Below are 14322 nucleotides of genomic sequence, written 5' to 3' on the forward strand. Positions count from 1 at the left end.
TTGACAATCACGATTTTGATGATGTGGCTGTTGTGATGTCTACTCGCTTAGACAATAGCGGATAAACTAGATGAGGCTTCTTCTAAGACAGCATATGCCCCTTTTCAAGGTCTCTGTAGGGATTTTGTCAGAGCTACTGTTGACTAAAGGCTCTGTGCTGTCGAAAGAATCTCTGCAGACTTTCAAGGGTTCATGCAGCGAACGGGAGTTCTGGAAGGAATCCAGGCCGGCGCAGCCCATACCAGGACTTTGTTCTAGGAGCTCTCAGTCCGGCTTTCATTCATCTTTGATCATAAGAGAAGCGTCTGCTGACTTCACCGGAACAGCTCTGGTCCCCGGAGCGATCAGAACACGAGCTCCGTGTTTATCCAGCTTTCCCCGTGCCTCTGCTGTTTTATTCGGAATTTCTGCATGAGTGGTTTTTGATCAGCCAAAGACACGAGAGGGTTAGAGAGAGCTTTCAGTTTTTCTCTCAGAAGTGGCTGGATCACTAGAGGCCGGTCAAAACAGTCTTGATGGCGCCTCGGGGACGTGTTAATAATCTCTGCGGCAGCTGATGTATGCTTGACTTGTACTGTCCCCACTCATCAGCCGTGGCGGTCACCGTCCGACTCCAATACCCTCCTCGGCAGTTTCAAAGGCTCGTCTGGAGAATTCATTGCTTTGCTGCGGTGATATTTTCTGCATTGCTCCGTTCAGTGAGATGATAGAGGAGGTCGTGTGCAAATAGCCTTCTAAGGGAGCAAAATGAAACCCCTTTAGTTATTTGTACATAAAAGCACCAAATGTAAACATATTTGGAACGCTCTGAATAGGTAGCAAGTCTACAAGTTATACAAATGACTAACAATTTATTACACACACAGGCCTATATTTAATTCTCCCTATATATATATATATATATATATATATATATAATTTCTCAAAAATTATATATATATATATATATATATATATATATTTTTTCAATTAAATATAGGCCTGTGTGTGTAATAAATTGTTAGTCATTTGTATAACTTGTAGACTTGCTACCTATTCAGAGCGTTCCAAATATGTTTACATTTGGTGCTTTTATGTACAAATAACTAAAGGGGTTTCATTTTGCTCCCTTAGAAGGCTATTTGCACACGACCTCCTCTATCATCTCACTGAACGGAAAAAGTTGAACCTCACAAAGCTTGCCTGGGTCATATTTCACCCCCAAATAAAACAAAACATTGAAAAAATACTGCATAAAGACGTATATTGTTAAGACCAATAAGTCATGTTTTTTTTCAATGTGGAATGACAATTAAGCAAATTTCCCATATAAAAAAACATTTGTAGTATTTGTTATACAGTCTATTATAAAAATAATAAAATGTTTTGATTTTAGGGTCAACTATGACAGATATGTTTTGTGCAGTGAACCTTGTTTTTACTAACCTGATTTATTTGAGGGTAGAAAATATCATGTTATGTTTATTTTACAGTACAAAACCATGATTCACCAAAACCTCCATCCACAAAAACTGCACAGATTAGCTGACAAACAGAAAAAATATCCACCTAATTTATCCACTAACTAGCTGTAATGGTACACACTCACGGCTCAATGGCATCGCTTCATCAACTCACTTCATCTAACAGGCCTGAGCCCAGGTTTTCCTCATGATGATGTAAACACAGGGCATATAGTGACCACACTTCCTGAGATTTGTGATTCAGTTTCTCTCTGATTGTGATAGGGCTCTAGGAAGAGGGCTGTTCAGTGTCTGTCTGTGGTTCTGCGTCCGTTTCATTCACGGCAGAAGAACTTGAAGGATTGTGGGAGGAGCCGTTTAAAGGATGCGCCTCACAGGACGACGTCTGCGTTTTGATTGGTTGAGAGTCACTAAACGTTGCCTCCTTTACCTCTTCTTCTACTTTAACATCTTTCTTGCAGTTTATCTCGCCATCCTGCTCTTTCTTCTTTCGTTTTTTTGGGACGGCGTGTTTATTTTCCTCTATTTTCAGCTCGATCTTCACTTCCTTTTTCCAGGCTCCGAATGGGAGGATGTCCTGGTCTCCACCTGAGCTTTCACACAGCATTGGCCCCGCCCACTCTGGAACCTCCAATCCCAGCAGCTTCATCAGCTGACCCATGACCTCGTCTACATAGCCGCGGATACGCAGGTGGGCGTGTTTGTCCTACAAAAACCAAGTAGCACTGTTAAGTAAAAACAACCTGAGAGATTTTAAAGCAAAAACAAAAATGAATATGAACTAATACAAAAGCTTTCTGTGGATGACAATTTAAGCTGTTATTCACTGAAATCCATCACACAGCTATTGTGTGACTTCAGACGCACGACTGCTACTTGACAACTATTATATGTTTATTGTGCTTTTTATTACTTTTTGCATTCTACAGGAGAAAATCACACAGGTTGTATAAAAAAAGTGAATGTTTTCATTTTTAGGATTTTTTTTTATTTTTTAAAGGGGTCATACGATGCGATTTCAATTTTTCCTTTCTCTTTTAATGTTTTTTGAGTAATGATGTTTAAAATTCAGCTTTGATAACAGCAATCAATTACATTTTACAACATATTCACATAATAAACAGCTATTTTAAATTGTAAAAATATTTCACAAGATTACCGTTTTTACTGTATTTTTATTCAAAACAATGCAGCCTTGGTGAACAGAAGAGACTTCAACAAAAACAATAAAAAACATTAAAAATCTTACTAACCCCAAACATTTTCCTTGAAAATTACACACCTACATATCTATTTGTTTTTTTCATTCTTTAGTCCATCGGTGTGAAATACTAATTTACTTTGAATAAATGCACACTTTAATCAATCACAGCAGAGTCAGCTTACCGACCGACATAATGGAACAGCGCAAGAAATGCCAAATTCTATTTCTTTACACATTAAGCTGCTATAATACCATAAACTCCCCCTTCAAAAATCTGACACGTGGAATAACTCATGTTGCATGTGTGTCAGGCTTTGAATTTCAAACTAGATTTAGAAAAAAATTAATCCAATTTGGGAACTGAGATGTTGACAGGAAGTAGAAGCAATGAGGTAAAGCGGCAAAAATAACCTTCAGATGAAACATGACTCTAACATGGGCATATAACAACACGTCTAAAAATTAATAGGATTAATCCATTAAAACACATTCCAGCCACATGATGAGATCAGAAAGGAAACGACAGACTAACGATACGAGCTTAAGAGAAAATCCAGCCGACTCTTTGATGAAGCTGCAAAGCTTCTTAAAGGGGTCATATGATGCGATTTCAAGTTTTCCTTTCTCTTTGGAGTGTTACAAGCTCTTGGTGCATAAAGCCACGCCTACCTAAAACGGCTCGTTCTAACACGCCCCCACATATCTACATCACTATGTGGAAATATTAGCATAATGCCGCCCAAATGTGCACGCAAAGAAAGAAGGCGTGGTTTCAGGAACAGCAGTAGTGTTGATGCAGCCATGTCAGGGAGACGCTGTGTGATTCAGTGCGAAAGCAAAAGCACTTTATTTGGCCTTCCGGAACTTTAAAATAGCATCATATGACCCCTTTAATCAAAATTGTTTTAATAATAAGCACGAATAGTCAGACGGGGTTTAGTGCAGCTGTGCTTTTGAAGGACGCTAATCTCACAGCGCACGTGCTGACAGATTTTAAACTGCTGCTTGTGTTTGCATAAGCATGTGTATTTTCATGTGGGTCAGGACTAAGAGAAAGACACTAGTGTGCTGCTAGTCCCCATCGACTTCCATTGTATTTTCATACTATGTCAATGGGGACCAGCAACTGCTTGGTTAATTCCTTTGTAACTTAATTTGTTCATTGGTTTTAGTAAATCGTGACCATGTTGTGCTAATTTGTTCCCTCATTTTAGGAAATTATGACAACGTTGCACTAATTTGTTCCCTCATTTTAGTACATTATGGCCACGTTGTACTAATTTGTTCCCTTGTTTCAATTAGGGAACAAATTAGTACAAGGGAACAAATTAGAACAATGTGGCCAGAAACATTTTAGTCACTTACATTATTCAAAATATCTTCTTTTGTGTTCAACTGAAGAAAGAAATTCATGCAGGTTTGGAACAACTGTAAATGGGTGAGGAAATGATGACAGAATGTTATGGAACATTCCTAATTTGTGGTTACGATAAATATATTTTTGTCTGCATGTCATGTCTCTTATGCTCACCGAAGCTACATTTATTTGACCTGAAATACAGTAAAAAAATATATGAAATATTATTACAATTTAAAATAATTGTTTTCTATTGCAATATATTTTAAAATGTAATTTATTCCTGTGATCAAAGCTGAATTTTCAGTGTCACATGATCCTTCAGAAATCATTCTAATATGCTGATTTGCTGCTCAAGAAACATTTCTGATTATCATCAATGTTGAAAATAGCTGTGCTGCTTCATAATGTCACTTTTGAGCAATTTAACGCTGAAAAAGTATTAATTTTAATTAAATTTGAATTGAAATGAAATGAATTTTTTCATGTCTGTTTTGAGGTACTGTTTCCATAAAGGAGTGCGTGTTGGTGAGACGTACATGTTTGGTAGGCTGAAGGTTGACTATAACCAGCTTCCCTCCGGTGCGTTTGGTTAGAAGAGGCAGATCTCCACTAGGTTTAATTTGAAGAGATGTTCCCAGCGTCAAGGCCAAGTCAGCTCGCCTGTGAAAAGAGACATGGAGCATCAGCTGCTGGGGTCTGTTGTTCTTTTCTCAGAATCAGTGAATAGGTGCCGTTCACATGAGTCTTGGCCTCAGTTTGTTCACCTACAGTCATAATGCACACATAAATATCAAGCTACAGTCTGGTCAGCTTCTGCATTCAAGCTCTGTGAGTGCGAGTGTCTTTTTAACGGTCTGTTCCTGCTTCATTAGGACCAATAAAAGGCTTTATTCATGACTCTAAAACCTTCAGGTGCTCATTATACAGCGAATAAACCATTCATCACAAATATCCTGCTGTTCCGATCCAGTTTCATTGTGATTCCATTCATCATCACATGGTTCCTTTGTTGATGCAAATCTGTATCATTATTATGCAAAACCTGTCAAGAACATATCTCAGTCACACTTCACCCCAAAGGCAAAAGAAAAATCAATTCTACAACAAAAAAATAAAAAATAAATAATGGCATATGATAATTGTAGCAACAATTCAGAACAATGTGTCTCATGTAATATTTTTTGTACAGCTTTTCAGTGTTATTTTAGCATTATCTACTACCATATAATTTGTTAATATATTGAATTCGCTTTTATTTTTGTATTTTCATTTTAGTTTAAATTTGAGTAATTTTTTTAATGTGGTTTTTATACAATCTCTATCCTGCTTTATTTTTGTTTCAGTTTTAGCAATTTTAGTAATTAAAACAATATTAAAGTCATATTTATATTTCAGATTTATTTTAATAAACATTTTTAATAGTAAAATAACAACACTGCTGCTTTTATGGCATTTTAAATCAAATAAATACAGTGTATATATACACACACACACACACACACACACACAACAAAACACACAACAAAAGACATTACTTTAAATTAGTGCTGTTAAATGATTAATCGCGATTAATCACATCCAAAATAAACGTTTTTATTTACATAATACATGTGTGTGTTTTGTGTATATTTACACACACACACACACACACACACACACAACAAAACACACAACAAAAGACATTACTTTAAATTAGTGCTGTTAAATGATTAATCGCGATTAATCACATCCAAAATAAACGTTTTTATTTACATAATACATGTGTGTGTTTTGTGTATATTTATTATGTATATATAAATACACACACATACAGTATATATTTTGAAAATATTTCCATGTATATATTCATATTAATATAATTGATATTATATCTAAATATTTTAAATGTATAAACTTAACATATTTTTCTTAAATATATACATGCATGTGTGTGTATTTATATATACATAATAAATATACACAAAACACACACATATATTATGTAAACAAAAACTTTTATTTTGTATGCGATTAATTGCGATTAATCGTTTGACAGCACTACTTTAAATGAAAATATAACCTAACCCTAACAACATAATTACACAAATAAAATACACACATTGTAATAATCTTAAATTAATAAAAGACTGCTTTTTTGTTATGTACAATAATAATAATAATAATAAATTAATTAATTTAATTAATGGCTTGGTCATTTGAAATAAAATCTATATAGAAAATGCTAAAATGAGCAGAATGGGTCAAAATGGTTGACTAGTCAGTTGTTGGGTGGCTAGTTGACCTTTTTTTTTTTCCCATTCACAAGTGTTGAACTGTTTGCTATCCTGACATTGCAGAAAACAACACAGAATAGCAACTTGCAACAGTGCTGGAGAAAAGGCTGTAAGACATTCACAGACCTGAAATGAACTGTATGAGTTCAGCTGTAATAGCTCAAAAGCTCTGTCTTTTTTCCATCACCGTTTCTAAGCTTGTCTGAAGTCTCTTTTTAGCTGAACATCATTAACAATAAAGTACACTCTTCAAAAGAACAATACTTATGTTTAATTAATTATACGTAAGGAGATAATTATCCTGTACACAACATAATGAAAATTGGTTCACTAAAAGCTCCATTAATTCCCCATGAACTGCTAAGACCTGGACGAAGAACAGCTTTCTAAATGCATGACTAAAAGGGATTAGCTGAACCTTCCTTTCACCACAACATCCAAAATCCAGATGTAGTGAGTGACTGCAGCAGGCAAGAAACATCTACAACCTTTCTTATAAAGAAACCACAAGTGACCTCAGACTGTGAGAGAAAATTGAAAGAGTGAAACACAGCAAAAGTGAGAAACACGAATCTTCTCTGAAAGTCTGATCAGGAGCTCGTAGGTGCTTGATTGGTTTTCGAATCTCATGTGGTCGTGGGAAACTCATCGGCATCACGTTATCAATCTCAGTGTGCCGTGCGTCCACTGTGAAACCTACATGCTCAGACAAGCTTTTACCTAAAACACATTTAAAAGACATATCTGTAAAGCTGCTGTCACCTTTAAATGAATTTCGCAGGAAAAAAAAGTTTCATAGCCAATGAATGAAGCTGAAAAAAATTAGCATTATGCACTTTCTCACCAATGGATCCTCTGCAGTGAATGGGTGCCGTCAGAATCAGAGTCCAAACAGCTGATAAAAACATCACAATAATCCACAAGTAATCCAGTCAATCAACTAATGTCTTGTTGTGAAAGCTGCATGTTTGTAAGAAACAAATCCATCATTAAAGGAGCAGTAAGCGATTTCTGTTCTGAAACACTGTTGGAAGTGGATCGGACTGAGCACCAAAACACACTTGTAGCCAATCAGCAATAAGGGGCGTGTCCACCCGTGATGGGGGAGGTGCCTGTGTTGCACAGCATGTTTGTGAATTTGGGGGCGGAGCTATCAAAATAGGGGTGTGATCCTTTTAAATAGAGGCGTGTTTGTTTTGGTGATTTCAAATATCAACAGAGTTTCTCAGAAATGGCTTACTGCACCTTTAAGACGTCTTTAAATTCAAACTGTTGCTTCTATCCATAATATCGCTTTCGCCAGTGAAAAAAGTTTTCTCGTCTGAATCAGGAGAGCAATATGCACAGATCAAGAACCGTTTACAAGCCAAAAGGGTTCTAAATAAATACATATTTTTTGCTGGAGTAAGCGTTATTATGGACGGATTGTTTTTATCAGCTGTTTGGACTCATTCAGACGGCACCCATTCACTGCAGAGGATCCATTGGTGAGCAAGTGATGTAATGCTTAATTTCTCCAAATCTGTTATGATGAAGAAACAAACTCATCACCATCTTGGATGGCCTGAGGGCGAGTACATTTAAATTTTTGGGTGAACTATTCCGTTAATAACACACATTCCAATGTTCAATGTAAACTAGGAAACAGTTATATTACAGAAAGACACATGCAGCTTTGTAGTACTGTGTCCTAAACTGAACTCCTGACAGGCTAAACAAATAATCAAACATATTATATTCAATAAAATCACTGGAGGGACTCAAATTGTAACTGTTGTGCATTACAATAAAGACAGAAAAAACCCACATTCAAGCGCTTTCTACTTCCAAGGTCACATTTCTTTTCTTTCAAGCTTTCCAGTGGATTTTGAAAGCATGTGGAAGCCCAGAGGACAGTCGCAGGTCAGACGTGCAGCAGGTGTTGCGGGATGTTTTGTATGCGTGTGTGTCTCTGTGCTGAGTCTTGTGAGACTGCAGTACATTCGCTGTAATATGATTAAGCTGGATCTGGTGCTGTTGATACAATGATCAAGACTGAGCACTCCTATCTATTAATTTGACCTGAAACTGAAGCAGTTAGAAGTAATTAAAAGAGTTTTGATAAACTAAACCATCTGCATGCAACACATCAACAAGCTTGATGGTCAACAGCGTTGTACAGGAAGTGAGATCAATCTGATGTACGGATATGAAGTCTATAATCTATCATTGCTGGAATATACAGTTGCAGTTTGGCTACAGAAGCACATATGTATAAATTATGTCAATAATTCATCGTAGTTTTGCAATATCTTAACCTAAAATCATGATTTACTGCTCTGTACTTCCTGCTGTGACATGATCAGAGTAAAACAGTTTCTTGAATGACATTTTTTTTTTAGATGTGTCAGGAACTAGATTGTTGTTTGCTAAAACGAATAATGATGCATGGATAAATCATTTATAATAAACACAGTAAAAAAAGAATTATCCATTTTGATATCAATGTAACTTTTAATATTTTACGTTTTGAACCAATTTTCAAATTTTACATTAAAAAAAAAATATTTCTATATATATATTATTTTATTTTGGTGTTAATGTGCATTTTATTTCAAGTAATCAAAAAAATTTTATAATAATGGTTTTATTCTATTTAACTGTAATACCCCAGCAATCAACTAGTCAAAAGTTATACATAAAAGGAATAGTAAAGTTAGTAATTGCCTTTGAATTGCGTTTCCTTAATTCACCGGTCAATCACTAATCTTATTTTAGACCTGTAATTGCTACTTGCCCCGTTTTTAACGAACACAATTCTTGATTCCCTATATAATGGCCTTCTCGCTGTATTGTTGAGCACACCTTCTAATTCTCAGGATATTTCTCTTCCTTACCGACATGCTTCGTCAGCTCTGCTCAGGTCTCTGTCAGGCAGTGAGTCCTCCCAGTCCAATATAGTGCTGATCAGCTTCCCTCTGCAGAGAAACACAAACACACACAAGGTGATGAGACAGAACAGCTCATGACAGGCACAGAAATCTGAGGGGGCGTAAGCGCAGGGTGTGTGCTTGCTATTTTTATAATGTTTTATGTATAGATACGTCAGACAGAGGTCTTTGTGAGTTTCATCTTGTTGTACTGTTTCCGTGAGGCAGCATGTGAACTTAAGAAACCAGCGCATCAATGTCAATATCAATTACCTGTTTTGACTAGTGACTTACAGTCGTTTGTGATTACCAGGGCTATTATCATTAACTAAACCTAAAACCATAAAAAAATTTAAATAAATAAATTAGTCAAACTCCACAAAAATTTGTCAAATAGGGAGTTTGTTTTTAATTTTAGCCCATAAGTATGACATAATCTTATGTCATAAGCATTCTGCACATATGAGAGCACCCGTACACCGGACTTCTTGGAATTTTAAGATTTTTGTGAATCCAGTTTCTGAAGACGTAACACTTGCCTGCTGCAATGTCAGAGGACGCTCAGGGCTGGATTATGAAGCGAAGGGGCCGGTACCCTGGGGCCTCAGACTGCCAGGGGCCATTAAAGCCATAGGAAGCACAGCCTGAGACTGCCAATGACAAATGAGCAGGTCCCTCGACGCAAACAGTGTGAGCTGACCACTAGGGCTCCTGAGGGCCCTCAGCACATACAGACACTAGCAGGCTTCTAACAGCTCTACTAATGTCCGTCATCCAACATTAGCCGCTGAAAAAAATGCCTTTTTATTTGTCTAACAACTGTTTTCAACACTGATAATAATCAGAAAATTTTTTTTTTTGAGCAGCAAATTCAGCTTTGCATCACAGGAATACATTGCATTTTTAAATACATTACAATAGAAAACTGTTATTTAAAATTGTAATAATATTTCACGTTACTGCTTATCAAATAAATGCCACCTTGTTGAGCAGAAGAGACGTCTTTAAAAACAAACAAACAAAAATCTTACGGATGGATGCCAAACTTTTGAGCGGTAGCGTGTTGTTAGAGCTTGGGTAGAGAGATGTGACACTACATGTATATATTTTTTACTATAGACATATAATAAATAATAAATTCCCTAATAAATTGTGTGCGGGGCATGAATTTCTGGCTCCCACCATCACGGAAAATCATGATGGACCTGTTATGGTCCATTCCTCTAAAAAGGTGCAATCACCTGCAAGATCGGAGTCCTCTTGAGCGCGTGACATCGCAGTAGCGTCCGGTTGGCTTCAGACCCATCACTCCAATTACAGTGTCCCGAACATATTGCCTGAAACAGCCCAGGGCACAAGTGCTTATCGCTGTGACAGTGGCAGTACCTGCACATGACCCACTGCCTCTTTCCATAGAGATTTGTGTGAGTGATCAATAGCTCAGCATTCTCACAGGCTTTATCTGTTAGACACAGAGCTATGATGCACATACACAATCAATACTGCACATGTTGAATGTCAAACATGCAGTGTGCACTAGAAAAATAAACCTGAATAAATGTTTTTGGAGACTGTAAATTCATCAAAGACTTTTCTGTAAATAGATTTTGTTTTCTTTATTTACCTATGTTTCCACCCAAAACTGGTGGGATTATATTTTGTGTGGGATCGATTTTAAATCAGAATTTGACAAATAAACAGCAATGTTTTGAAAGTTTTCAAACAGCGCTAAGTCAACCTACAAAATGTCTTACAGTTTATAAAATCTTTGAAGATTAGAGGAATATTTCAGTCAACACAATCCAAGATGTAGATGAGTTTGTTTCTTCATGGGAACAGATTTGGAGAAATGTAGCATTGCATCACTTGCTCACCAATGGATCCTCTGCAGTGAATGGGTGCCGTCAGAATGAGAGTCCAAACAGCTGATAAAAACATCACAAACCACAAGTGGTGTGGATTACTTGTGGATTATTAGTCTTTATCAGCTGTTTGGACTCTGATTCTGACGGCACCCATTCACTGCAGAGGATCCATTGGTGAGCAAGTGATGTAATGATACAGTACATTTCTCCAAATCTGCTTTGATGAGGAAACAAAGCATTTTAATCTTTACAGACTGGCCCCATTAATGTCCACTGGAATATTTTTTGCTTATTATTATTATTAACATTATCATTATTAATTAATTAATTGATTTCTTTTTTTAAAGCAGGGACAAATGGAAATAATGTTTGTGGTAATGAACCACAAATGCTTTTGACTGAGCTTAACTTGTAACAAATCTAGAATTTTGCTTTAAACTAGGACAACATATTTAACATACAAAATTACATACTTCACCTACAAATTAGATTTATGTGCTTTTTTTAAGTTATTTGAAACTTTGCTGAAACAAACTTAAGTTAGACTGAAGGTAGTGTCCACCACTGTAGCTTGCTTGTCAAATAAATCATTTAAAGTCTGTCTTTTTACATCATTATCTACCCTTGGCAACCAGTAACAAAGCAACAAGTTTAAAACAGTCCTGAATGTCTTGTACTAGTTAAACTGCATCAGAAGATGTGGTTATTCTTGCTCTTGACGTGTGCAGACAGACTTCACTACCACGTTCAGAGAACGATTACATACTTGCCGCACTTCTCACATTCTTCAACAAACATGTTCCCGTGCAGCTCTGACAATCGATCCCTAGCAGATGCAGAGAGAAGTAAACAAACCCAATAAGAACAGAAGAATGAGTAATGAATCAAAATCAAAAATGAGAGAAAAAGAAGCAATTAAAGAAAGGATGAGAAAATGATGACACAATTCTGTCGGATACATGCAAATGACTGTGGGTTGTTTATATCAGTTCAAATCAATGTTAGTATAATTGATATACTATTAGAGTTTAATTAATATTTTTAATTAGTTTTTATTTTTATATTTTCAGTTTTCTTTTTAATTAAAGTTTTAGTAATTTGTGTGTTTCTGTCATTTCTGTTAGTTGTTTTTATTTTTTATTATTTTTTATTAAGTTTTAGTTATTTTAGTACTTTAATTAGTTTTAGTACTGACTTTGTTTTTATTTTTATATTTTCAATTTTAATTTTAATGAAAATTGTAATAATTTTTGTGTTGACATTTCTTTTAGTTATGACATTTCGATTAGTTCATATACAAATCAGTGTTATTTCAGTATTATTCTTATACTATTATAATTTTTATTATTATTATTATTGGATTCGTTTTTATTTGTATATTTGATTACATTTTTAGTAATTTGTGTTTTTGTCATTTCTAGTTTTGTCATTTCCATTAGGCCTAGTTTATTTTCAAATCAGTTATTTTAGTATTTTTCATATACTATGTTTATGAAATTTGCAATTCATTGCAAGAGATTTGCAATGATATTACACAGTGCCTGAAAATAGTTCCCAGCTAGGTAACTTCCAACGGCAGGCACGCTCCCTGTGCAAGCAGGTGGTCACGTTGGTTATGCTGACGATTTTATTTAACGATAATAAGCCTGACAAATAACAAAACAATACAATACAAGATTATGACTGAGGGCTTTTAATTACGTCTGCCTGAATAAAATGCGCAATTCATCATGTCAATATGCTAAATTCAACATTAACAGCTTCAAGTCATTTGCCTAGAACAAAACATGCTGATAGCATTCATTTGTGGGAAGAGAAAATTAAAAGAGCTAATCAACATGACACATCTGACATCACACGCAGGACAGAGGTCAGAACTTTAATCGAAACGGTACGAGAGACGTGGGAACGGCATGAAGCCAGCCAATCAGACTGGTGTGTAATATCCATCATTACCTGGGGAAGCCGGAGCGCAGGTGAAGGCCGTCTACGTTCATGATGCACACCTAACATTCAAATGTTTATTTTAAATTAAACTAATATTCATTCTTTATTCACAATCTCCTCATCACAGGCAGGCACAGCACTCATTTCAGCATGTGTTCATGTTTGTGTGTGCTGTCTGCGTCACTCATAGTACATGCCTATATCGTGCGCTATATCAAACAATTTTTCTATTGATATCGAAGAAGGTATACCGTCGATAAGTATCGATACCGTTTTATCACCCAGGCCTAAATTCATGTGACACTGAAGACTGGAGTAATGATGCTGAAAATTCAGCTTTGCATCACAGGAATAAATTATATTTTAATATAAATTTAAATAGAAAACAGCTTTTTTAAATTGTAATAATATTTGACAATATTACAATTTATGTATTTTTGAACAAATAAATGCAACCTTGGTGAGCAGAAGAGACTTCTTATATTTAAAAAATCTTACCAACCCCAAGCTTTTGAACAATAGTCTGTATATATACTAAACATAGGGCATGGTGTTAGAAACATCACTGTCATAGGTTTGATTCCCAGTCAAATGAAATGATAAAATGCATACTTTAAAGGGGTCATATGATGCTATTTTAAAGATCATTATTTTGTGTATTTGGTGTAACAGAATATGTTGACATGCTTTAATGTTCAAAAAACACATTATTTTTCAAATACTGTACATTATTGTAGGTCAAATCGCATCATATGACCCCTTTAAAATGCAATGCATGACAATTTGGATAAAAATGAACATGAAATGCATAGATGCAAATTATTCCAGAATTACAGTGCATGCTTGTGTTGCTTTAGGTTTGAAAATGATGATATAAAACTATTTTTGTAGCAAGAAACTAGTGAACTTCAGGAGGAAAGAACAAAATGACTCTCCATTCCCACAAGCCTTTGTCTCCTGTCTGATCCTCCTCTCCCTCTGTGATTCAGGGAGCACTGCTGAGCTGCTGGAAATCTCGGATGACAAAGACAGGGTGTTAGTTATCACGGAGAACAGCAGGAGGTCACTACGCTTTCTTATAACTGCGGATGCAGTTACTAAGAGGGACAACTCAAAAGTTCACTTAAACGGGCAGAAATCTTGGTCTTGTGCACTTGGGGATTTGTATCAACAGACACACATACACACACAACAGCCAATTCTGCTGAAATCCGGTTTGCTTTTTCATGCTTTCCTAGTTACACACATGCAGCGGCTTTCCCTGCCCGACTTATCAAAAGTTTTCTATTCTTACTAAACTT

General features: G+C 35.8%; 1 protein-coding gene across 1 annotated transcript; it reads right to left on the reverse strand.

Moving 5' to 3' along the window:
• Window positions 1-1353: 1353 nt before the first annotated feature.
• LOC107750926 (NAD-dependent protein deacetylase sirtuin-6-like) lies at window positions 1354-13071 on the reverse strand. Its single transcript, XM_016566506.1, has 6 exons — window positions 13031-13071; window positions 11841-11900; window positions 10451-10546; window positions 9177-9257; window positions 4564-4687; window positions 1354-2169 (listed from the first exon to the last, which is right to left on the reverse strand). The coding sequence occupies exons 1-6, from the start codon at window positions 13069-13071 to the stop codon at window positions 1732-1734; spliced, it is 840 nt and encodes a 279-aa protein (XP_016421992.1). The 3' UTR covers window positions 1354-1731.
• Between the last annotated feature and the right edge of the window lie 1251 nt (window positions 13072-14322).

Source organism: Sinocyclocheilus rhinocerous, unplaced genomic scaffold, assembly GCF_001515625.1.
Source record: "Sinocyclocheilus rhinocerous isolate Xijiao unplaced genomic scaffold, SAMN03320098_v1.1 scaffold1534, whole genome shotgun sequence".
Lineage (NCBI taxonomy): Eukaryota > Metazoa > Chordata > Actinopteri > Cypriniformes > Cyprinidae > Sinocyclocheilus > Sinocyclocheilus rhinocerous.